The sequence below is a fragment of the Ambystoma mexicanum genome, chromosome 6p (assembly GCF_040938575.1).
Source record: "Ambystoma mexicanum isolate Mex_15411 chromosome 6p, UKY_AmexF1_1, whole genome shotgun sequence".
In the NCBI taxonomy this organism is placed as follows: domain Eukaryota; kingdom Metazoa; phylum Chordata; class Amphibia; order Caudata; family Ambystomatidae; genus Ambystoma; species Ambystoma mexicanum.
The window spans coordinates 1,365,609,450-1,365,634,358 of record NC_090935.1 but is presented as its reverse complement, the minus strand read 5'-3'; the positions used below and the strand labels follow the sequence as shown (position 1 = coordinate 1,365,634,358).

At 47.2% G+C, this 24,909-nt stretch overlaps 1 protein-coding gene across 17 annotated transcripts in view; it reads right to left on the bottom strand.

Annotated features, from left to right (window-relative positions):
• Positions 1-24,909, bottom strand: part of MPDZ (multiple PDZ domain crumbs cell polarity complex component) — a 1,735,289-nt gene that overhangs the window by 1,237,806 nt on the left and 472,574 nt on the right. For all 17 annotated transcript variants that reach the window (XM_069626067.1, XM_069626068.1, XM_069626072.1 and 14 more), the window contains exons 8-9: positions 22,713-22,922; positions 19,110-19,224 (exon numbers count right to left, since the gene is read on the bottom strand). In XM_069626067.1, the coding sequence (XP_069482168.1) occupies positions 19,110-19,224; positions 22,713-22,922 (325 nt within the window). The remainder of the gene's footprint in view (positions 1-19,109; positions 19,225-22,712; positions 22,923-24,909) is intronic.

The window sequence follows — 24,909 nt, the reverse complement described above, 5'->3', positions numbered from 1 at the left end:
CTATCAGAGAATGCATACTCTTTAAAACAATGGCCATCACACACAAGTGCCTGTCACTTAACGCACCTCTCGGATAGGATCACCCATAAACCCTCAGTTAGACCCACCAGAACACATCTCTCCAACCAGTTCCATGTCCCCTCCTTCAAAAGGGTCAAAACAGGAGGCTCCAGCTTCCAACACCTAGACCCCAAGAACTGGAATGCCCTGCTAAAAACCAAACTGTTCAAATAACATTGCTAATGATGTTGTTCACTGCCACAAGTTTATGTTCCACTCTGACAAAGAATAATCACATCCCCTTTCTCTGTATATAATGTATCCGCTGTTCCTTTTGCTGTATTGTTTTGACTCTCATATGTATGTACGAAGCAAACTCTTGAAGCTGTGCGCTATACAAATAAAAATAAATAAAATAGATTAAGAGAACTGAAAAAATTGAAAATCAACATTTTATAAAAATTAAGAGTAATCTCAGAAAAAGGAGGGGGATCTGTTAGAAGCACACACAAATAGTGTAACACCAAAGAAGAAAATGACATGCGAAACAGGTGCAGTTCAACACACATCAGTACAGTTCAGTTCACATTTTGTTCAGAATAATATTCCATTAGCACATTCAATAAAACAATCACGCACAAGGTCTACATTAAAAATCTTCATAAAACTCTTTGCCATTAGCTCTGACAAACTCTGCGACATCTTGCAACAAAAAGAGGATCATTAGAATTAAACATTGACGTAGCGCCCGAGCAAACCTTTACAGGGTTTCTTATAAAACACGGACGGATCCATTTCCTCACCCAGTCTAAAAAATGTTTACAAATCAATAAAACATGCACAATGTCCTGATCACAGCAATACCCGCAGGAGTAATTTTTATCAGTGTCCAGCCAAGCCATACGAGCCTTTAGGGGCAGGACTTTTAACCTAGTTCCCAGCAGTATCCGCCTAGGCTCTGGAGCCTTCATTTTAGATATAACATTTTGGGGCTCTGCACTTATGTGTGTTCTGAACCACTCATTAAGTTCTATTTCCATTGCCCTGCTTTTAAGAATCGCCTAGCGCTGACCTTTTGGCACACTAGTAAACACTGCAATATTCCCAAACATCCATCTATTTAAAAGTAATCCCCTTTCTGTACCATACATGCCTCGCTCTCCCACACATACAACACATACAGAGCAGTGAGCAAAGATGTAAAGACTTGTCACGCGCAGAACATCTCTATCATGAACAGCAGCAGTGCAAGCTTTTCTCCCTCTCTTTCTCACAAAAACACACACACGCGACACTACCATCACAGAGCAGAGAAAGCCTCACAAAAATGACCTGGCAGAGCATGTATGTAAGCATAAGCAGTGCACGCTTCCTCTTAGAATACTGAATGTAGAGAAGTAGTGCCAACACCCATCACACACACTAACCATGTGCGTAGCAGTGTACGCTTCTCTCATGTATAACACATGTATAAAAATCTTTTCACCAAAACCACAGGTAGGGCATGAACAGTAGTACAAGCCCCGCGCACAAAACCTGACAAAAGCAGGTTCATTTTTTAAAGCGTGCAATCAATCATCTCTGATGATATGATGACCGTTCCAGTGGCGGCTATTTAATTATTTAGTTGGAGGGGCGTAAACATTTTCCATGAAAATGCAAAGGTGGCAAGGTGTAGAGAGGTATCCACAACCAAACAGGGGGCATTCAGGGTGCTCACAACATGAACAATTTTTAAATGATGATTTTAAATGGTGTATTTTACAGAACACTTTGTGAAAAAATTGGAAAAAAACCCACATAGTTTACATTCAATTTTGTACAGTAATGAATGAAAAAACCTGAAAACTTGCCAAGCTGCCAACAGTGAAAAGAACAAGTTACTTACCAACTGGTAACGTTCTTTCGACTAGATGTTCATTCAATGTATTCCTCATCTTAGATATATTCCATCCAGCTTTAGCTGCTTCGGAAATGGTTTCCTCGGCTGAGGGCGCCTTTCGTCGATGTCGTCAAGTCGAGGTCCCTTGGAGGCCTCCGTCGAGGGTGACGTCATCGGGTATATAAGTAGCACGTGCAGCACCCATTGGCTTCAGTTCTGTTTTTCCTCTTCTTACTCTGTTGTATGGATAGTGTAGGTAGCCAGGTGTCAGTCTCGCGAGAGTTGAAATGGCAATAACCCGGAAAATCTACAGAGAGGTAGGATGGAAGGGCGATGAGGAATACGTTGGAGGAACATACAGTCGAAAGAACGTTACCAGTTCGTAAGTTACTTGTTCTTTGCATAGATTGTGTCCTCCAACGTACTCCTCATCTAGATAGACTCCCATAGCAGTGTAGAAAACTCTCCTGAGGAGGGTGTAGATTTTTAATACTATTATATGGCCGAATTTAGCACTGCTTTACCAAAAGCAAGCTCTTTTGACTGGGAAGCATCCAGACTATAGAATTTAGAAAACGTGTGCAGCGATGACCAAGTTGCTGCCTCACAAATATATTTTATGGGAACACCCCTTTGAAGGGCTGTCTTCTGGTGGGTCTTTTCCCACCAATCTGTAGCATTCTGAAATGCAAAGCATAATCCAACGTGATATGGTTTGTTTTGACACCGTTTGACCCAATTTCCTTCTGGTGTAGCCAATGAAAAGTTGATTATCCACTCTAAGCTTGGAAAGCCTAGAAATGTAAAAGCTTAGAGCTCTTCTCGGATCCAGCCTGTGCAATCTTTCCTCCTCCTTCCTGGGATGAGGTGGAGGGTAGAATGCGGGCAGCATAATTTTCTGATTTAGATGGAAATTAGACACAACTTTAGGCAAAAATGAGGGTTTAACCCTCAATACCACTCTGTCCCTGTGGAACACACTATAGGGTGGCCCAGAAGACAGTGCCTGCAATTCGCTCACTCTTCTTGCAGATGTTAAAGCAACCAGGAAAGCTGTTTTTAATGTTAATAATCTTAATGGACAAGTGTGCAAGGGTTCAAAAGGGGCACACATTAAAAACTTTAAAACCAGATCAAGGTCCCAAATTGGGACTTGGAAAGGGTAAGGAGGGACCACATTGGTGAGTCCCTTTAAGAATTGTATCATCAAAGGAATTTTAAAGTAGGAACATTCTTCTGAAGAGCACTTGAAAATGGAAAGCGCTGCAAGATAACCTTTAATGGTCCCAACATTTAGGCCTCTATGTGCCAGGGACAAGAGAAAGGACAACACTTCCGGGATAGAACATACATAGAAAAGGATCAACATTCTTTTCTCTGTGCCAGTTGCAAAACTTTTTCCACCGGCAACAGTATACAGATTTTGTTGCTGGCCTTCTTGCCGAAAGCAACACCTCCATGACGTCATCTGGAAGGTCGCAATCCTTGTATCTCAGCCTTTCAGATACCAAGCATGAAGGTTGGGAGTCTTGATCTCTGGATGGAGAACCTGGCCATCCATTTGTGAGAGAAGGTCCTCTCTCTGAGGAAGACGTAACGGAGGGCAGATGGACATGTCTAGTAGGTCCGGGTACCATGTTCTCCTGGCCCAATCCGGGGTAATTAGGATCATGCGGTTGCCGAACCGTCTCAATCTCCTGATGACCTGAGGAATGATGGGAATCGGAGGGTATGCGTGTAGTAGTGGGAAGTTCCACTCTACCACAAACGCATCCCCTAGGGCTCCTCTTGGGGGAAATTCCGTGGAACAATACTTTTTGCACTTCCGGTTGATTCTGGTCGCAAACAAGTCTACTTGGGAGGGGGGGTGGGGATTTGGGGGGTGGTTCCCCAAAGGGTGAAGATCTCCTGAAGGACTTTCTGAACCAGTTCCCACTGGTGGGACACCGTGCTCTGCCTGCTCAGAGCATCCGCCGTCATATTCTCCTCCCCGGCTAGATGAACTGCCGTTAAGGAGATTCCTTCTTGAATTGCCCAATACCAGAGCCGCATTGCCTCTATGCACAGAGGTAGTGACCCTACACCTCATCTTTTGTTTAGATAATGCATGGCCACTGTGTTGTCCCTCATTATCAGGACATTTTTTCCCCTGATAGATGGCAGAAAAGCCTTCAGAGCTAGTCTCAGCTCTAAAAGGTTGATGTGTAGTTTGGACTCAGATGGAGACCAAAGACCGCTGATTGTCAGATCGTTGGCATGAGCTACCCGCCCCATGAGTGAAACGTCCGTCACTACTGTAATCTCCGGCCATGGTTGCCAAATATTTTCTCCTTTTAGGATGTTCTCTGTGCAAGTCCACCACAGAAGATCCTGCCGAACCTTGTTCGGAATATGAAGGAGATCTGTCATTTGACCTGAGAACTGGGACCATTGAGTCTTTAGAGCCCATTGAAGGGATCTCATCCTCAGGCGTGCCTCTTGCACTAGGAAAATGCAGGATGCCATGAGTCCTAGCAACCTAAAGAAGTCGTAGGCCTGGAGATTTTGGCCATTTTGGAATTTGGAAACATCTGAAGCTTGGGAGGCGAGCTCTTTCCCAATGATGAGTTTAAAACAGCCCCTAGGTACTGGAGCTGTTGGGAAGGTGTCATTTGTGACTTCTTGAAATTGAGGAAGAAGCCCAGTGTGTGGAGCAAGTGGCAGTTGATTTTCAGATCCAGGGCTTGTTTGGCAGAACGTGCCCTGATCAACCAATCCTCAGGGTAGGGGTAGATTTGAATCCCGCCGCCCTCCCCTGAGGTGCGCTGACACCACTACCATTAACTTGGTGAAGACCCTCGGGCGGAGGTCAACCCAAATGGCAGGACTCGAAAGTTATAGTGTGAGTCGCCAACTACGAATCTCAGGTATTTTCTGTGCTTTAGATGGATTAGCACTTGAAAATAAGCATCCTGGTGGTCCAATGACACCAACCAATCCTGAAGCTGAAGGGCCTGAAGGATCTGAGAAAGAGTGACCATCTTGAACTTGTCCTTCCTAAGGAACTTGTTCAAGCTTCTTAAGTCCAAGATGGGTCTCAGTCCTCTGTCCTTTACGGGAATCAAAAAATACGGGGAGTACCATCCCTTGTTTCTTTCCACTAGAGGTACTGGTTCTATAGTGCTTTTCTCCAGCAGAGTTAAGACTTCCTGCTGTAGGAGCGGATTTGGAAACTTCAAAGAGTATCTACCTGGTGGATTGCTTTGAGGTTGCGTTAGAAAAGGAAAGCGGTAACCGTCGGCTATTATTTCTAGAGCCCAAACATCTCAAGTAATGGCTCGCCATACTTGCAGATGCTGTGAGAACCTGCCTACCACAATCTTGTGTTGCAAGTCCTCAAAGTGGTTTTGTGGCGGCTGCTGCAGTCGCTGATGGTAAAGAGGCTACAGCTGGGGCTGGCTTAGCACGTTTTCCTCGTCCACCACGAGTGGCTTTTTTCTGGACTCTGACTGGCCATTCTTCTCGCCTTTCCATATGAGGAGTAATAAAGATAGGATCGTCCCCTCCAAGATTGTCCTGATGCACGAAAAGGCTGTGGTTGCCTAATAGCAGCTCTTAAAGATTTGGCAGCTGCTTTTGAGGTCTGCAACCTCTCAAGGCTCTCGTCAGCCGTGTTGCCAAAAAGGTGAGACCCGTCAAAGGGCATGTTCAAAAGACGGTTTTGCACATCCGGTGCAAAACCCGACTTTCGCAACCACGCAAATCTGCACATTACTGTGCTAGTGGCCATGGACCTGCTCACACTATCTGCAGTGTCCATCCCAGACTGAAGGGATTCCTGCATGGCCTCCTTTCTATCTCTAACAATGGCTGGAATCCTTCCTTTTCATCCCCTTCTGGTATGTGCTCCGCTGCCATTGCAATGCACACCCACAGAGTGCACAAACATTTTGCCAAGGGACATGTGGAGTTGGCCGATTTTAACGCCAAACTACCAGCTGAAAATACCTTGCGCGCCCAACCATCCACACGCTTGTGGTCACTATCCCGAGGGATGGAAGGGTACGCAACCTTATTTGAAGTTCTGGCTGCCTGGACCACCAGACTCTCAGGAGTAGGGTGTTTGGACAAATAGCTGGGGTCACTACTGGAAGGGTGGCATTTTGAAGTGAGGGACTTATTCACCGGAGGAATAGAGTCAGGGGTCTCCCAATTTTTGGCCACCCTATTTTGTAAGGCTACATGGAAGGGTAAAATCGAATCTTCGGTGGGACCATGATCCAGAATATTGGTCAAAACATCTTGGATGAACTGAGTTGGTGGTCTAGTCCATCCTAAGTATTCAACCACCTTTGTCATTAATTGCCTGTATGAGGGATTGGCATGTTACCCTGGTTCTGGCCTGCCAAAGTCTATTTCAGGTGAAGTATCAATTCCACTTCCACTTGCATTATGCAAGGTTTCCACCAGATCCCTCGTCCTGCTTTCCTCAGAAATAAGACATTCTGGGACATTTGGGGTGTCATATTCCAGTCCAAAAGGAACATCCTCCTCCTCAGACCTCTCCTGTTCTTCAAAAACTGAAGTTAAGGATTTGAAATATTCTTTCCTCGGAAGAGGTTTAAAAACCTTTTCTGGGAGAGGTGAATCAGTGGAGCCGGAAGGCTTTACAGCCTTTGCAGCTTTTTCTTTTGCTGTTATCTTGACAGATTCTGGCTGAATTGGAGCCTTGGGGACATTTGGTGCCAGGGCTTCAGGGTCGACAAAGGCGTCGAAGGAGCCGACAAAATAGTGGTCGTCGATGGAGCTGGCTTTGAGAGCGTCGAGGCGCTCTTCGAAGGCTCACCCTTCGAGGTGTCTCCAGTTCCGGGCGGCCTCCGTGACTTTGAACGGTCGACTCGAGAGGTCTTTTTCACTCTGCGTCCTGGAGGGTTCCCGATCCTTTTTCCTTCGATCAACCTGGGCTCGTGGGCGCTGGAGTTTCGGAACGGTAACGTTCCCGGCCGGCTTCCGAAGAAGGCGCAGACCGAGGCTTAGCCTTTTCAAACACCTCCATCATTTTTATTCTAAATGCTTCCCATTCTTCAGAGGAAGAATGTTTTGTGGGGCATTTCATTCTTTTGGGGGATTCGTCCGAGGACGAGGTGGAAGGGGAACAGTGGTGTCTTTTCTTGGACTTTTTTGTCGAAGACGAAGAGTGGTGTGAACCACTTCGGGACCTAGACCGATGCTTTTGCCTTTTGCGTCGAGGAGATTTCTCCTCACGGGACCTCGACTCAACGCTAGAGGCTTTTCGGTCAGGTTTTCGACCTACCTGCAGTTTTCCCTTCCTCTCTCGCAAGGCCTTCCCAGTCATTGCATGACACTTCGTACAGGCCTCCATGTCGTGGCCTTCACCGAGGCACCACAGACATTCTCGGTGCGGGTCCGTGATGGACATTTTCGAACCGCATGATTTACACTTTTTGAACCCCGAATGCTAGGTAGTCCGGGTCGACGACGAGGACATTATCGAATATCTTCTTCAGCAACTGCGTCACAGAACTACTCGAGGCACGCCGAGTCTCCAAAGCAACACGTACTGTGGAAAAACGGAAATGAGGCCAACGGGCGCTGCGCATGCTACTTGTATACCCAATGACGGCACCCTCGACGAGGCCTCCGAGGGACCTCGACTCGACTACATCGAAGCAGCTAATGCTGGATGGAATATATCTAAGATGAGGAATACGTTGGAGGACACAATCCATTCGAATTAGCCTTTTCCAACGCATTTTCATGATGCTTTTGCCTTCAATATATGCATTATAAAAACAATGTCATGCTGCCTTTAACAAAACATGTCAATGCTGGATGTAATACCATATATGCCAGTATTTCTATGCATGAACAAAGTTATGGTTGCTTTGCCTTAAAATGCCAGCAAAGATACTATAAGAAAACATGTCCATGCTGAACGTGCCATTATATGCCAGTATCCCCATTCCAGAATATACTCCTGTTGGCTTTACCCATAATGCCAGTAAAATTGCTATTCCACTATAAGAAAATATACACTTCTAGTTGCAAGAATATTGGAACATTCATCATGTTCACATTGCCCACATTGGGGTTGGAACAAGCCTGATTTGCATATGGTCCTTCACCTTTTGTAATGGGTTTGCAGGCGAATAACAATGGTCTGGAGGGCAATGCCAGAGGTTCAGATTAATTCAAAACCTTCCAACCATCACCTATTTGTTTTGCTATAGTCACCCAGAGGGGGACGGGTATGCCCAGTCGTGGGTCCCATGCCTGCTGGGCCTAGAGACCCAGGCTACTCCTCACTGATGAGGCCCAACAAGGCCGAAACATGTTTGAGGATGCTTGTGGTCTCGTGTAGAAGGGATGTGACCAAGCAGTTCGGGGTGGACTATCTATCCCCTTTGGGTTTGGACCATGCCTGATTTGCATATGGTCTTTACCCTTTTGTAATGGCTTGGCAGGCGACGAAAGATGGTCTGGAGTGTTGCCCAGAGCAATGCCAGAGGTTCAGATTAATTCAAACCTTCCAGTCATCAGCTTTTATTTTTGCTATAGGCACATCATCTCAAATACAGCGCTCCTCCATGAGACGCTTACTCACAACCAATACATATATACATTTCATAACCAAAAAGTGATGGGTGTAAGGTTTTGACACTACTCTCAGCAGCCTGCCACAGTACGCCATTTGAAAAGGGGTCCAGCCATTTGCTAATCATTTAGGTTCTGCCACCTTTGGGAGAAGCCCAGTCTGGAATTTCCCAGCTGGACTTCCCCTTTGTGGGTGAGATCAAGCAAGCCTGATTTACATATGGTCTTTCCCCTTTCTGTAATGGTTTGGCAGGTGAAGAACAATGGCATGGAGGGTTGCCCAGAGCAATTACGAGAGGTTTAAGATGAATTCTAAACCTTACAGCCATGAACTCTTTGTTTTGCTTTGTCACCCTGAATGGTACGGGTATGCCCAGACGGTCCAGTGCCTGCTGGTCCTAGAGACCCAAGCTACTCCTCACTGATGACGCCCAATGAGGCCAAAACATGTCTCTGGATGCTTATGGTAAGGGATGTGACCTAGCAGTTCAGACTGGACTGGCCCTTTGGGGTTGGGACAAAGCTTTATTTGCATATGGTATTTCCCCTTCTATAGTGGCTTGGCAGGCGAACAACGATGGTCTAGAGGGTCGCCCAGAGCAATTGCCAAAGGTTTAAGATTAATTATAAATCTTCCAGCCAGCACCTCTTTGTTTTGTACATACACATTAATGGACATTCACAAGCGCATCCATACAATATGCACACTGAGTGCATTCATTCACACACGCACAAAATCAGAAATACATGTACATTATCACAACACCTCACTCGCATCAGGCTTACGCATGTACATAGAAACACACATACATACGTACTTACACATATACCTATCTTCCAAATGTAATGGAGAATATTTTCATGGATGGACTGAGGTATGGAATACCACTGGGCAGAAACATACATTGGCACAGGCAGTGAGATGTGCTCCTTGCAATTTCTGTATTCTATGCCTTCTGACCGCATCAGATTTCCTCTTTGCCCCTTTCTGAGATTAAAGTAGCAGCCACCTGCAACATTGTGTATGGCAAAATCACCAAGAAACATGTTCTATTACATATAAGTGTTTAATTGGGGGACGTCTTAACTTATCCCAAGTAAAACTGAGATTTGCTTCAACAGCAGGAAGATTCCCTCCAGACTATTTTTGCTGTAGAATTAGGTTAAATTGTGGCAGTGCGGAACACAGCCTCCTTTTGTAGGAGACTCCCATGAGTTGTGGGAGACTTGATTGGCAGGTCTGCTGTCAGCAGGTGGTTAAGCCTGGCGAATCAGGGCGTCCTAATCTGGAATCAACTTCTGTATTTTCTTTGGACAAAAGCTCAGTTTACAGGCTGTTAAAAGCTTTTAAAAACTTGTTTGTTCTGGGAATATATTAATCTCAGTGTTTCTCACTATATTGGTTGTACATACACTGTTTTCCATTCCAGCAGCAACAATTTGTCACTGGCCGTTTGACAGTGCTTTATTGCCTTACGGTTGTTGGTGCTATACACACTAATATTAATGCTACACATGCCGATCCATTCTTGTATGAAATGTATATCATATTACAGTAATAGTTTAACAATATTTTTTTAGTGTACTGGAACAATGTTTTGTGAAGCCACTTTCTGGTTTGTCAAGGGTGAAAGATTGTGTGACATCACATTTAGTGATGTCACTTGGGGGTGTGGTCAAATGGTATCAAGTCCTGCGATGTCATCAGAGGTCAAGGTTTGTGTGATGTCACTTCCGCTACCCCAGGCATTTTGGTGAAATGACATCCCTGCATCACACACTGCATGTGGTAGGAAGGGAAGTACAGTTCACCTTCTGAGGACCTTGGGGCCTGACAGGTTCCAGACTAGCTTGGAGTGTCAGGAAGATTGAGTCTGGCCTTTGATCCCATTCAAAGTGGGACTGGGGGGTTGCATATATACCATGTGATTGTCCCCTGCCAAGTGTTGCCCGCCATGGAGCACTGAATAGGGGATCCATCCCATTCACCCCTGGGCCCATCATGCACTAGCTCAGGGTGGCACCCTGACATCTGACACAAAAGACAATAGGTTCTCAAACTCAAACAGGGCACGGGCACAAAACAATCCATTGTCACAAGGAAAAGTATCCTATTTTTGACCAGTAATATAGTCTGCTATGTTGAAGTGGGCCCTGCCCTTAATAGCATTTTTCTTAACTATCCATTCTTCCTTAAGGCAAAAGTAGGAGGTTCTGGAAAGATCTGATGCAATAGCTCATTGTCTAGAAAAACCTGCCATTTTTTATGCAGAGGAGATTGCATCTGAATTTAAAATGTGCCTCTAATCTGGTTTAAGTTATTGGCAACTTTTTTAGCACCTGCACTTACCATAAGGAAAAATGTGTACTATAACAGGAAAAATATATTAGGCTTCGTTGGATTTTTTTGTCATCCTGGTCTATATTTTACTTGAAAATGTTGTAAGAACTGCTATACTATTAATGACCTTATTTAATTGCCTGATATATTTTTACTGATTTGCAATAATTGTATACTTTTATGAAATGCTGGGTGTGTTCATTTTATTGATGACGTATATGGATTGTATTCTTTTATGCAAAGTTACATTTAAAAATTGATATGTAATTATTATTATTGTAAAATTTCCAAATTGCAAGCTACTAGCCATGGATAAAAAGTCACTTAACGTCTCAAAGCTCCACATGCACACATCACACCATTTCTTACTCGCCGAGAGTCAATTGTAACTCTAGCTAGTAGAGAATGCACATTTTGAGCCCTGGTTTATTATCATTAATGATGATAATAATAATAATAGAAAAGTTTAAAGCTAGAACTTATTCAGACTCTAGTTTATAGTGACCTTTAACCCAAAGAACAAGTTACTTTCTTACCTGGTAACGTTCTTTCGATGGGATGGTCTGACGACCTATTCCATATCTATGACAATAATCACCACATCTGTGCTGCTTTGGAAAATTTTCGGCGTCTGCGTCCTGCGTCGATGACGTCGATACGCTGTCCTCGAGGGCCTCCGTCGAGCCGACGTCACCGGATGTTATAAGTAGGCCGCACGTAGCCTCAGTTGTAGTTTTTTCCCCAGAACGTGTGGCACCAATCTTCTGCCAGTATGACCACAGAAAGCCTTGCGGAAACGTAAGCTGCAATCGCATAAGAAATTCTGTAGGGGGGCAGGTTGGGAGGGAGGGAGCGATATGGAATACGTCATCGGACCATCCCATCGAAAGAACGTTACCAGATAAGAAAGTAACTTGTTCTTCAAGGCGATTGGGTCCTCCGACGTATTCCACATCTATGACAGTCTCCCAAAGCAGTACCAACGTATGGAGGAGGGAAAAGAATTTAGCATATATGATATGATATGATATGGCATTTGTAACGCGCCTATACACAAGTGTTTCAAGGCGCGACGAGGCAGGGAGGGGGGGAACAAGGGGAAGACAGACAACGATCCTACTAGGCCAGGTGTCATTTAGATCGCACAAGTGCAGGGGTAGGGGGAAGGGAAAAAGTGCAAGGGGAAGTGCAGTACAATGTAAGTAGAATAAAATAAATAAATAGGGCCAGCTGGTGGCAAGTGCAAGGTAAGTGCAGGCAAGTGCTGGGAAGGGGGGGCTGTAGGGATACAGAGACAGTCCCGCAGTGCAGGGGTTGCCAGGGAGGCAGTGCAAGTGGAGAGTGGCTGGGCCCAGGACCGAGGTCGGTGAGAGTGGCCCAGTTGCAGATTCAGTGCAGTTTCAGTGAAGAATTTAGCAGGGGAGAGGGAGAGAGAAAGCAGAAGCAAAGTGGAAGGTTTTGAGGTGCTTCCGGAACCGGAGATGGTTCTCCTCAAGTTTCAGGGAGGCAGGAAGGCTATTCCAGAGGGAGGCCCCTGCCGCGGAGAGAGATCTACCCCCAGCTCGTTGCTTCGAGAAGCAGCTGACCCTGAAGGAGTTGGAGACGGATGAGCGAAGGGCTCGGGAAGGAAGATATTTAGGAAGAGAGAGTTGAAGGTATTTAGGCCCCAGGCCCCAGAAGGCCTTGTGGACAATGCAGAGGGTTTTGAACTGGAGAGATACGGTCCCTGGGCTTGAGGCCAAGGACAAGTCTCGCAGTTCTGTTCTGGATGAGTTGCAGAGGGCGGAGAGTGGAGGCAGGCAGATTAAGATAGAGGCTGTTACAGTCGTCCAGCTTCGAGAGAACCAGGGCTCGGGAGACAGTGAGCTTCTGGGGGAAGGAGAGGAAGGGAAGAATACCTCTGAGGAGGTGCAGCTGGTAGTGTGACTTCTTAGAGACGTTCGATATATGAGGAGAGAAGGAGAGTGTGGAGTCGAAGGTGACCCCAAGGTTTTTTGCCTTGCAGGTAGAAGCAGGAAGAGGGCCAAGAGAGGCTGGCCAGAGAGCTGCAGGGAAGGAGGGAGTGGGTGAGCCGATGAGTAGAATCTCAGTCTTACTGGCATTAAGGCAGAGGTCATTGGCGGCACACCATTCCTGGATAGCAGACAGACAGTCGGAGATGAGGGAAGGAGAGGAGGAGGCCGAGGGTAGCCTGAAAATGAGCCGAGTATCGTCCGCATAGCACTGAAAGTTGGGGTAGAGAGCGGCGATGCGGTGGGCAAGGAGTGCAATTTAGAATGCCCAATCAAATTGCAGAGTAAAGGACCGCCTTGCCAAAGGCCAGATCCTGCCCATGGATAGAGTCTAGGGAGTAGTGTCGTACAAAAGTATGTGCCGAAGCCCAAGTGGCTGCTTCATAGATGTTTCGAATAGGAACACCCCTCTGCAGGGCAGCAGAGGCAGCCATACCCGTAGTAGAATGGGCCCGTAAGCCAACTGGAGGGTCCTTACCCGCAATGCGGTAACATTCAGAAATTGAAAAGATAATCAATTGCCAAAGTCTGCTTAGTAACAGCTTGTGCCAAACGCCTTCCAGCGTAACCTTTAAAGAGCTGATCGTCCACTCTGACCCGGGACATGCGTGAAATGTAGAAACTTAAAGCTCTCCTAGGATCCAACTTATGGAGCCTCTCCTCTTCCTTACCAGGATGCGGAGGAGGATAAAATGCCGGAAGAATAACCTTCTGGCTTAAGTGAAATTTCGTCTGAAGAAAGGAAGGACGATCTCTAAGGACAACCCTGTCCTTATGAAACACAGTGAAGGGTGGCTTAACTGAAAGTGCCTGCAACTCACTCAGCGAGCGGAAGTGACCGTAACTAAAAATACAGTTTTAAGTGTTAACAGTCTCAAAGGACAAGAATGTAAAGGCTCAAACGGAGCACCCAATAGAAACTTTTAGGTTCAAATCCCAACCAGGCACCTGGAGAGGTGAGGGCGGAAACACATTAATGAGCCGTTTGAGAAACTGAGAAATTAAAGGAATTTTGAAAAAAGAACACTGCTCAGACGAGCGCTTAAATATGGACAGCGCAGCCAGGTAACCTTTAATGGTACCCACTTGCAGGCCCTTGTGGGCCAATGAAAGCAAAAAAGACAGAACCACCAGAATGTCACATGAAAAGGATCCACATTCTTAACACTGCACCAGTCACAGAACTTTCTCCAACGGAAACGGTGCAGGGACTTGGTTGCAGGCCGTCTGGCTGAAAGCAACACCTCCATCACGTCTTCAAGGAGGTCCCAATCCTTATACCTCAACCTTTCAGAAGCCAAGCGTGAAGGTTGAGGGATCTGACCTCTGGATGGAGAACCTGACCCTCCTCCCGTGAGAGCAGATCGTTTCGGTAGGGACGACGACGTCGAGGGCTGATGGACAAGTCGAGAAGGTCCGGGTACCACGTTCTCCGGGCCCATGCCGGAGCAATGAGGATCATCCGGAAACCGAACCTCCGCAACCTCTGCTGCACTTGCGGGATGACGGGGACTGGATGAAACGCGTACAGCAGTGGGAAGGACCACTCCACCACAAACGCGTCTCCTAAGGCTCCTCTTGGAGGAAATCCCCACAAGCAGAACCTTTCACACTTCCGGTTGACACCGGAGGCAAAGAGATCCACTTGAGGGGTCCCCCAAAGGGCAAAGATCTCCAGGAGAATCTCCTGAGCCAGCTCCCACTCGTGAGATTGCGCTCGGCCTGCTTAGAGCATCCGCCATCTCATTTACGTTTCCGGCCAGATGAACTGCCGAGATCGAAAGTTCCTGCTGGATGGCCCAGAACCAGAGCTGCATCGCCTCCCTGCACAGAGGAAGTGACCCTGCCCCCCCTTTTTGTTGAGGTAGTGCATGGCCACGGTGTTGTCCGTCAGAATCAGGAGAGCGTGCCCCGATCAACCAATTGTCCAGGTAGGGGTAGACGTGAATCCCCGCTTTCCTGAGATATGCTGCCACCACCCACCACCATGAGCTTGGTGAAAACGTTGGGGCGGAGGTCAATCCGAACGGCAGGACCAAAAACTGAAAGTGCGAGTCGCCAACCGCGAACCTCAGGTACTTCTTGTGCTTGGGATGGATCGGCACATGAAAGTAAGCGTACTTCAGGTCGAGAGACACCAACCAGTCCTGAAGTTGAAGGGCCTGGAGAACTTGAGAGAGAGTAACCATCTTGAACTTGTCCTTCCTGAGGAGTTTGTTCAAACCGCGCAAGTCCAGGATGGGTCTCAATCCCCCGTCTTGCTTAGAAATCAAAAAATAAGGGCAATACCATCCCTTGTTCCTCTCCGCTACAGGCACAAGTTCTATGGCGCCTTTCTCCAGCAGGGCTTGTATTTCCTGCGCAAGGAGCGGGTCTGGACTCCTCATAGAGAGATTCCCTGGTGGATTATCACAAGGACTTTGCCAGAAAGGAAGACAGTAGCCATGGGCTATGATCTCAAGAACCCACACATCTGAAGTAATGGCACGCCATTCTACAAGATGCTGCGCCAGCCTTCCCCCAACCGGCGAACCATGGCTCCTGGCCTCATGACTGAACTGAAGCGGCTGCGGCATTGCCTGAGGGTAAAGAGGCAAATGCCCGAGTGGACTTGGCACCCCGAGTACCCTGTTTTCCACCTCTGGCACTCCTACAGTGGCCCCTTTGACTTGCAGCTCCTCTCGACCTACTAAAGGATGAGAAATATCGAAAGGAACCTCCCCTCCATTGCTCTCCCCTTAGACGAAAAGGCGGAGGTTGGTGAATTGCAGCGCTCAACGACTTTGCTGCCGCTTTGGAGTTCTGCAACCTCTCAAGGCTCTCGTCAGCCTTGCTGCCAAAAAGATGTTCACCATCAAAGGGCATGTTGAGGAGCCGGGCTTGCACATCAGGAGCAAACCCCAACTTCGCAACCACGCAAACCTGCGTATTACGGTGCTCGCCGCCATGGACCGGCTGACACAATCTGCCATGTCCAGACCCGACCGAACGGACTCACACATGGCATCCTTGCCATCCTGCACCATGGCAAGAAAACCATCCCGTTCCTCCCCTTCGGGAATATGATCAGCCGCTAACGAAATACAGTTCCACAGAGTGTGCGTGAAACGTGACAAGGCACACATGGAGTTGGCTGTCTGCAAAGCCATACCCCCTGAAGAAAACACTTTCTTCGCCCAGCCATCAAAACGCTTGTCGTCCCTATCAGGAGGGATGGTAGGGTACGAAGCCTGCTTTGCTGGGGCCATAGCCGCCTGCACCACCAAACTCTCCGGAGTGGGGTGTGTGCTCAAGTAGCAGGGGTCGCTACTGGCTGGATGGTATTTTCGCGGCAAAGACTTGCTCACTGCCGGGAGACTCTTAAGGGCAGTCCAAGCCGCCGCCACCCTTCTTTGCATGGCCATATGGAATGGCAGTACCGGGTCAGTTGGTGGACCTTGGTCGAGGATATCCGTCAGGTCATCCTGCAGAAAATCCACTGGTGGCACAGACCACCCCAAGTATTCCGTTACCCTCAACATAAGGCGCCGGTAGGAGGACTCCGCATGGGTGCCAGGCTCAGGCCTACAGAACTCCACCTCCGGAGAGGTGTCCAGACCACTGGCGTCGGGCAACGACTGACGCAGGTCATCAATCTGGCTATGACCAGACAAAATCTTGTCCGGTACCGTATCAGGAACCAACGCTTCCTCAGAACCTTCATCCACCTCAGAAATATAATCCAGAGGCTGGAATGAGGGCACAGAAAAAGGGACAAAGACATTTTTAGCCTTGGCCAGAGCCTTTCTAGGGGGTTCCACCGTACCACGAGGTACCTCTGACAAAACAGTCTCAAAAGGCGTTGAGGGCGTTGATGCAATCAGCATAGACGTCGAGCGTGGCGCCGATAGCTTCGACACAGTCCTCTAGGGCAGAGTGTGTCCTTCGACAGCCTGGGCGCTGATGGCATCAACGGCTTCCTCGGAGGTGGAGCCTCGAGAGAGTCCCTCGACAACCTTAATCTTAATCGAAGACTTCACAGGCTCCGACGGTCTCGAGGGCGGCGAGGACCGAGACCTGGAACGGGCATGTCTAGAGCGAACAACCTTGTCCGATCGGGACCTCGAAGGCGCCCGGTGATCGCGACGACCACTCGAGCTCGAAGGCGTGCGAGCGGTGTCTCTAGCACGGTCACGGCCGGCGTCTTTCAACGGCTCGGCAGAAGAAGCTTGTTGGGAAAAGCAACCCGCCGAAGGGCGGAATACTTGGAGGAGGACGGGGAAGGCGACCTGCGACGGCGCTCCCATGAGTGCCTCGAAGAAGCAGAGGAATGGCGGGACCTACTCTGGGACCGAGACCCCCATGGACCGACGACGACGATATGGAGAGTCGCCCCTCGAATCGTCAGTTGAAAGGCCGGTGGGCTTCGACTTCCGGGGCTTGGCCACCTTACCTACAGAAAGCTTCTTCTTACGCTCCCGCAAGGCCTTCGAAGTAAGCGACTGGCAGTACACACAGTCATCCGTGTCGTGGTCCCCACCGAGGCACCCGAGGCAAGGGCGTGCAAATCCGTCAACGACATCTTGGACCCGCATTCCCAACACTTCTTAAAACCCAGCCGCGGGGTAGAAGACGAGGACATCAAAGATATCACAAACGAACAGGTTCAAGGAACCGAAAGAACAGAACTCAGAAGAGTTGAGGCACGCCGAGATCTCTGAAGCGAACACATTCGTGGAAAAAAACGAACTGAGGCTACGGGCGTCGTGCGTCCTACTTATAACATCCAGTGACGTTGGCTCGACGGAGGCCCTCGAGGACAGCGTATCAACGTCATCGACGCAGGACCCGAATATTTTCCGAAGCAGAATAGCTGTGGTTATTATTGTCATAGATATGGAATACGTCGGAGGACCCAATCCCCTCGAAAAGTAGCATTCTTGATAGAAAAGACTTGATACAATGTAAACCAAATAATAAACCAGTAGATCACCACTACTCACTCACACCGTACTCACTGACACTTTACACAAACACTCACAACACAATACCACCTTATCTCACCAAACAATACCTCATATTTTCTAATAGCCTCCTCCACACTCCTATCCATCGTCCTTCCTCCTTCTGGTCTCTTGGTTTGCCACTTATTCTTCCTCTTCCTCTAGACCTCACTTTCCTCCTCTTCCTCTTCCTCTAAACCTCACTCGAAGAGAACAATCCTTCCTGTTTCCTGTCCTCAGATTTATTGTACCCCTCCTTCTCCCACTGAGCCTACCCACTGGGATAATGTTGGCCTGTCATCCTTGTCGAGGAGGTGTTACAGACATCTACATACATGAAAATGGGACTAAGCCCCACCCCTTTTCACCTTGCACTTCCGCTATGCTGGGGTACTGTGGGCCCATAATGGAAAATAATCCTGTTTTTGTCAGGGAAGCGTGCTGCGACTGAGTCAAAGGTAAGCAAGGGAGTGTCTCTTGATTTCTTGTCAGGGAGCCGTTCTGCGACTGGTTTGAAATGTCTGTGTTACGGAGCCTTAATGCAGCCATTTGATCACGGAGTGCGCTGGTGTCAGCTGGTGGCGAATAGAATTCCCTCCGGCCGCACATGGTCGCTGATGCTCTGTATAGTGGTTCTCTCTTTCCCCCGGTCTCAAAAGATCTGGCCACTGGCGCGATCTGTCTGGAGCTGCTGGTGAGCTGTCATGTTGTGGAGGGTCTGACCATATCATTAATGGATGTTGTGGCCTGCAGTGAAAATGTAGCAACTGGCCAGCATCTTCATGAAGAGTTATGGAGTGATTATAAGTGGTACTACCCAAACACATACCGGTACTTGGCAAGGTGACAGAAAATGGGGCCCTCCCAACTGCCACCTTCCCATTGTTTGATAGTGATAGCTGGGGGCTCCACCATGATAAGCCTTGCACAACAGGCTGAGGGTGGTCTCCATCCTCTGTTGTCAAAGTCTGTCTGTTGACTATGTGACAACAGTTAAAGCAATTTAGTCTTTTGTGTTTTTCCAAACACATGAGAAACACTTTCTAAAGCGGTTCTATAAAATGTGAAAATGTGTATAATGTTAATGGTAAAATTGCATTGCATTGCTGAAAACATTTGCACCAACATTGAATATTTTCAAATCCTGGCTGCTTAGTCTGAAGGCCCAATGCTGACCGACTGCAGTGATTGTACCGCAGCTTAGAACTTTGGAAATGGCACCTTGCACTGTTATGCATAGTGAACTGTCAATTGCACTTATAATAAATAGTACTGCATCAAATCAATGATCACCTTACCAGAATTCTTGTCGCCAATGTAGCCAGCAATTGTTATTCCCAATCCCTGGGCATTTTTTGTCAACTCCACATCAAACTGTTCCTCATTTTCATTTGTATCCATTGCAAAGTCTGCCTGTAAAGAAGAAAAATAACAGATTATAAAATAATCGGAGGTCAGGACTGCCAGAACTCAGTAGCTTTTCTTAAGACACCAAATCCAACAGTATTCACGTACTGTCCTTCCTAGCATGCACTACCCCTGACATTTGAGACCACATCATTGACTATATAAAATTGAAGTCCATACAATAGTGAAGAGTAGGGAGCCTTTCAAGTGTTGGCTAGAGCATTACCTTGCCAACACTTTCCTTTGTCTAAGGCATCTAAATGCTCTGCTATTTTTTGCTCTGCCACTGCATGCTTCTGCATGCTGCAGAGAATAATGAAGACATTTTGATCATTAGTTGCGCGTCACTCCTATTTATCGTGAATAGATTCCTTGGGTCCTCTGCATTCATTGCAAACAAAACATATTGTTTAACAGTGGCAAGGAGTATGCCATTTCTTATAAATTATGGCTCTTCGAGGCTTCGAGGGCAGAAGACCAGTCACTGTCGTAGAGCAGGTTTATTTATTGTGCCAACATCTAAGCCATGAAGCACATTCCTTAGGATGTGACAACACCAGCCTTATTCAATGTTTTGAGAGGCAGGATGACAGATTCTAAAACGAATTTTATTTCTAGAAATTAGAGAAAGGGTTAATATTTGCAATTTATATATGCCTGATTTACCATTAGCCACAGGGAGCATTAGACTATTATTTGATGGTATACTGTATTTTTCTTCTACAGCACAACAGTCGCCATTGATCGGACCTCTGGTCTCTGAGGTCTATGTGGTGTGGGTGACTGGGATGAATGAATATAATCCTTAATTTACTACAGGGGCTGGTGTGTGGCATTGCATGCGTGTGTCAACAACTGACATGGATTTAATCCAGAAGACAAATGGATCTGGTGTCTTGAACAGTGCTATGCAAAAATGTTGAAAGAAAGAATAATGACAATCTTGAATGAAAAAAGTTGAATCTGACATGATAAATGTGCTTTCTTTTTAAAGTAAAATCAAATGTTTAATAAAAAATGAACTGTCATTTGACTGATTACCAAAACGAATACGGTAGTATTATGGCACATTTACATACCTGCACGTGCTGCTAGGGCCTACGCAATCGCATTAGCACTAGGGCAAAAATGGAGCAAGCTTATCTGCAATCATTCTAATGAGATGATGCATGCATCAGCAACGGTTGCCTACGCGCAAACAGATTTTCTACACGTGCAAAGGTGCCGTAATGCTGGCTTGGCAATTGAACATGTCCCTGCCCTTGCCTCAGTTTCTAAACTAAATCGCCCCAACAGCATACTCCTCCTCCTAAACCCTGGCCAGAAACACTGTTCCTGGCCGTCTCCCAAACCTTCCCACTTCATGCAAGCTTGCTTGGGGAGGCTGCTTTGCCTTTTAAATTTTGTCAAGGACAAGCTAATCCCCTCCCCACCCCCAACTCCGGGGGCATGGTGGGGTAGGAAATGTGTTGCACTTAGATGGGACCTCTTCCAAATGCACAGATACTTGCATATACCCACCAATCTGTGGACTAATCTGCACCAAAAAAACAATAAAATGCGGCTATCCCCGATGATTAATTTCGGCATCGCTGCACACAATTAATTATACACCACCATGCACACCTCAACAATCTTTAGAATGCAGTTATTTCCCCACGAAAAAAATCGGCCTAGCTGCACACAATCTCAGATACAAGCACCAACTCCACTAGAATGCAGCTACACAAGATAATTCTGCCTAGCTGCACACATACTTGGTCTCACACAACCTCCACACTACTCCTAGCATCAGAATGCAGCTACCCACCACAAAATGTGGTCTGGCTGCTGACGATCTCCGACTTAATGCCAGTGAGACTGAGTTCCTTCTCATTGGGACCCCTCCTCCACCCTTCCCTCCTACTCTCTGGCCGCCCTCCTTGGGTCCCGTCCCCTCACCCTCTTGTGAGGCTACAATCCTCGGCGTCATCTTCGACTCCTCTCTCTCCTTCTCACCTCACATCGCGAACCTTGCCAAGAGGGCCCACTTTCAGCTTCACCTCCTCAGAGGCCTTCTCCCTTTCCTCACCTTCCCCCAGAAACTCAATGTCGCCAGAGCTGTGGTCCTCTTTAGGCTTGACTACTGAAACATCCTCTTCCTCAATCTGCCTTTATCCTCCCTTCGCCCTTTTCAGCTAATCTAGAATAGGACAGTGAGTTTATCCTTGGCATCAAGCCCAGGGGCCGCATATCTCCAGCCCTAAAATCCATCCAATGGCTCGCGGTTGCTGCGAGGATCAAGTTCAAGACCCTCTGCATTCTACATAAGGCTTACTGGGGCCTGGGTCTCTGCTACATCCAACTCTCCCTCCCTAGATAGCTCCCTGCTAGAGCCCTTCGGTCTTCTAGCTCCAATTCTCTACAGATCAGATGCTTTTCCAAGCAGAGAGTGGAGGGGGGGTGGATCTCTCTTCGGCAGGAGCCTCCCTCTGGAATGGTCTCCGTGCCGCTCTCAGGCGTGAGCCAGATCTCCTTAAGTTCTGGAAGCTTCTCAAGACCCTGCTTTTCTCTTCTTCCTTCCCTCTCCCCCACCCTTGCTAATGCCCCCCTCCTCCCCCTCAACTTGCTTCGTGGCCCCTTCTGAGTCCTACAGGGCACCAGGCTTTCCTTGACCAGTTTACACCAGCACCCACCCTAACCTTCACTTGCCCTTCCGAGCCCCCTTCCCCCGAGTAGCCTGATGGCATGTGCCTTCCAACCAAGTCTGGTCAACCCCCATCCTTGCACCTATCATGTGGTCTCCACCCCCTGCAGCCCCTGGCACTTGCCCACCTGGCTTCCCCTTAGCACTTGCCTAGCCCCTGGGACCCTCTTCTTCCCTTCCTCCTCCCTTCTCTTGTATGCCACCCTCTGCCGCACGCTTCCTTTCCACCCTAGCATTATCCCTTCTGCCCCGACCGCCCAACTCCCCTCTATACTCCCCCTTGCACTTCTTGTTACCGTACTTGCACGATCCAAATGACACATGGCCTAGTAGGACATTTATTGTTTTTCTTTCCTGTCCCCACACCCCTTTTTTGTCTTGTGGTGCCTTCAAACACCATTTGCTGTATAGGCGCTTTAGAATTACGCAATCAATAAAATAAATATTGAGTGCACACACGCACTACTTAACACCCTACTTTCACCACTGACCTGGACCACGGTACCCGAGGGCATTCAACCCATAGCGTATTGAGATCATACAAATTGTGCAAGGCAAATGCCCAATAACAAAACATAACCATTACTCAATGCTACCCTGTGTCTAAGCGAGTTGCCAAAATAGACAATTAAAGCTATCCTAGCCTTCCCGGCTCAGGCAAGCAAACTTCACTTCCTTAACACGCACAGACTGACTCAAAATGGCGGCTATCAAAATCATCTTCTACAAAACACAGCACTAGCACTTATAAGATTCTCGATCATTTGAGACACAACTTCGATCTTGAGGTCCTCATCTCCAGACGTACCTGTTTCTCTGGTACAGATGGAAGTGCAGGGGCTGCCGGGATACCGGAGTGGGCAGGTAAGGCTGCATCCTCCACAGGGCCTCTTGCAATGACCAGCTTTACTCGATTTCCACACTGTCTCAGGACTTGCGCCACCTGTTCACTGCCCATTCCAGAAAGGTCAGTGTCACCAATTTTCAAGATATGATCTCCACTATATAGTCTTCCATGCTACAAAAATTGAAAACACGCAGAGAGAAGATTCCAAAGAATACAAATGGGTTCAAATATGGCTCCAATAAACAAATCTAGCAAACAAAATGTATTGGTATGTTAAAATAAATTAGTGCGTGTGTCCCGTAACTTTTTTTTTTTTTTAATTTCGTTTTTATTAGTTTTAAAGTAGGGGTTTTGACATTCAATTACAGACATTTTCCACAAGAAGTTGTATAAAAGGAAATATACAAAACATTGCATATAACATTTGGTATCGTTGTAAAGCTTATAATCTTCTCAATAGCATTTTCAAAAGCTCTCTACCCTCTGTCACCCCCCCTTTCCCTCATAATACCAACAGGAGGGTTAATACAATTCAACTTTCAAAATCGGGATCATTATTAGAACCATACACTAAGCAGAGGAACACATAATACTTCTTGGATTTGGTTTAGCAGACAATGTCAACTGTTTTATAGGATGTCTATGACTTTTATAATGTTTCGCACACATTCTACTGAGTGATGTATTTAGCCCGAAATTCTGAGCATTCATTTTCAACTGAGGTGCGGCCCCCATGAAGGGCTGCAGTCAGGTTGTCCATTCTCTAAATGTTTTGGGCGACACCTATCCATTCTGTTTTGGTAGGGAGCGTAGCCCTCTTCCACACCATAGTGAGACAAGCTCTTGCGGCCATCAGTAGGCCTTGTATCATTTTGGGTGCTTTAGTGGTCGTCTCTTCTGTTTCGATCAGGCCAAGTAGAATCAACAATGGTTGTTTCTCCCTTTCTTCATCATCTAACTCTTTGATCCAACTGAGAACTTCTGACCAGTAAGCTTGGACCGACACATACCCACCACATATGCCAATAGTCAGCTTTCCTCCCAAAGCCCCTCCAGCAGTATGGGCTTACTCCTGGATACATTTTAGCTAATCTAAGTGGGTCATATTGCCATCTGTATATTAGCTTGATGGCATGTAGCTTGTATTGGCAGGATATGGATGATTTTGCTGTTCTCCTACATATTTGTAACCATAGCTTTTGTGAGATGTGTCTACCCATATCTGCTTCCCATTTGTTCTTCAGCGTGAGGGATGGTGTGATAGAAACCTCAATCAACGCCAAGTACATTGCGCTTATTAGGCCTTTAGAGCTTGTACAGGTATTAAGAATTCTTTCGAAAGGGGTGAGGTCTCTTTGTAGTTGGCTCTTCCATATCGCCCTTGTCATAACCTCTGAGTCTCAAGTATAAGAACACCGCAAGTGGGCCTATACCGAGTGCCTCTTGTAGCTCCTGAATGGCGATTAAGGTATTATTCCTCCACAGCTGCCCAGCTCTTTCTAGTCCCGCCTGATACCAGTCCTCGAAGCTCCCGGGGTCCGGGATCGCATCTCGGATTCGTGGTGCCCACAGGTGTCCCAGAGGGGAAGGCCAAGTCGTAATTCCCTCCATTTTCTTGCCAGGTGTCCACAGTGCCCATATTGTTCCAATGATGGGGTGAGTTTTAATGCTGTTCCGTAATTGGGGCCCTGGAACCCAAAGCCATTCACCTAGAATGAATGGGCGAAGATGGTAATTGTCTAGGGCTATCCATTGCGGGTCCGACTGTTGCCTGGCGTGCGGAATCAATACGCGCAATTGGGTCGCTCTGTAATACGTTTCTATGCCTGGGAGGCCTACCCCTGCATTGTCCTTTCGTAGTTGGAGCAAGGATCTGGGGACTCTGCGCTTTTGATTTTGCCATATGAAGGTTAACAGGGACTTCCTAGTGTCAATGAAATATTCTTTGTGCATTCTAATGGGGAGCATTTGAAAAAGGTACAGTATTTTGGGCAGTAGCACCATTTTTATAGCGTTCAGGCGGCCAAACCAGGAGATGGTCAGTCTGTACCACTTTTCGATATCTTTTTGGAGGGTAAGTGATAGCGGGGGGAAATTAGCTTGCTATAAAGAGCCTAGTTCTCGGGTAACATTAATGCCCAGATATCTGAGTGCGGAG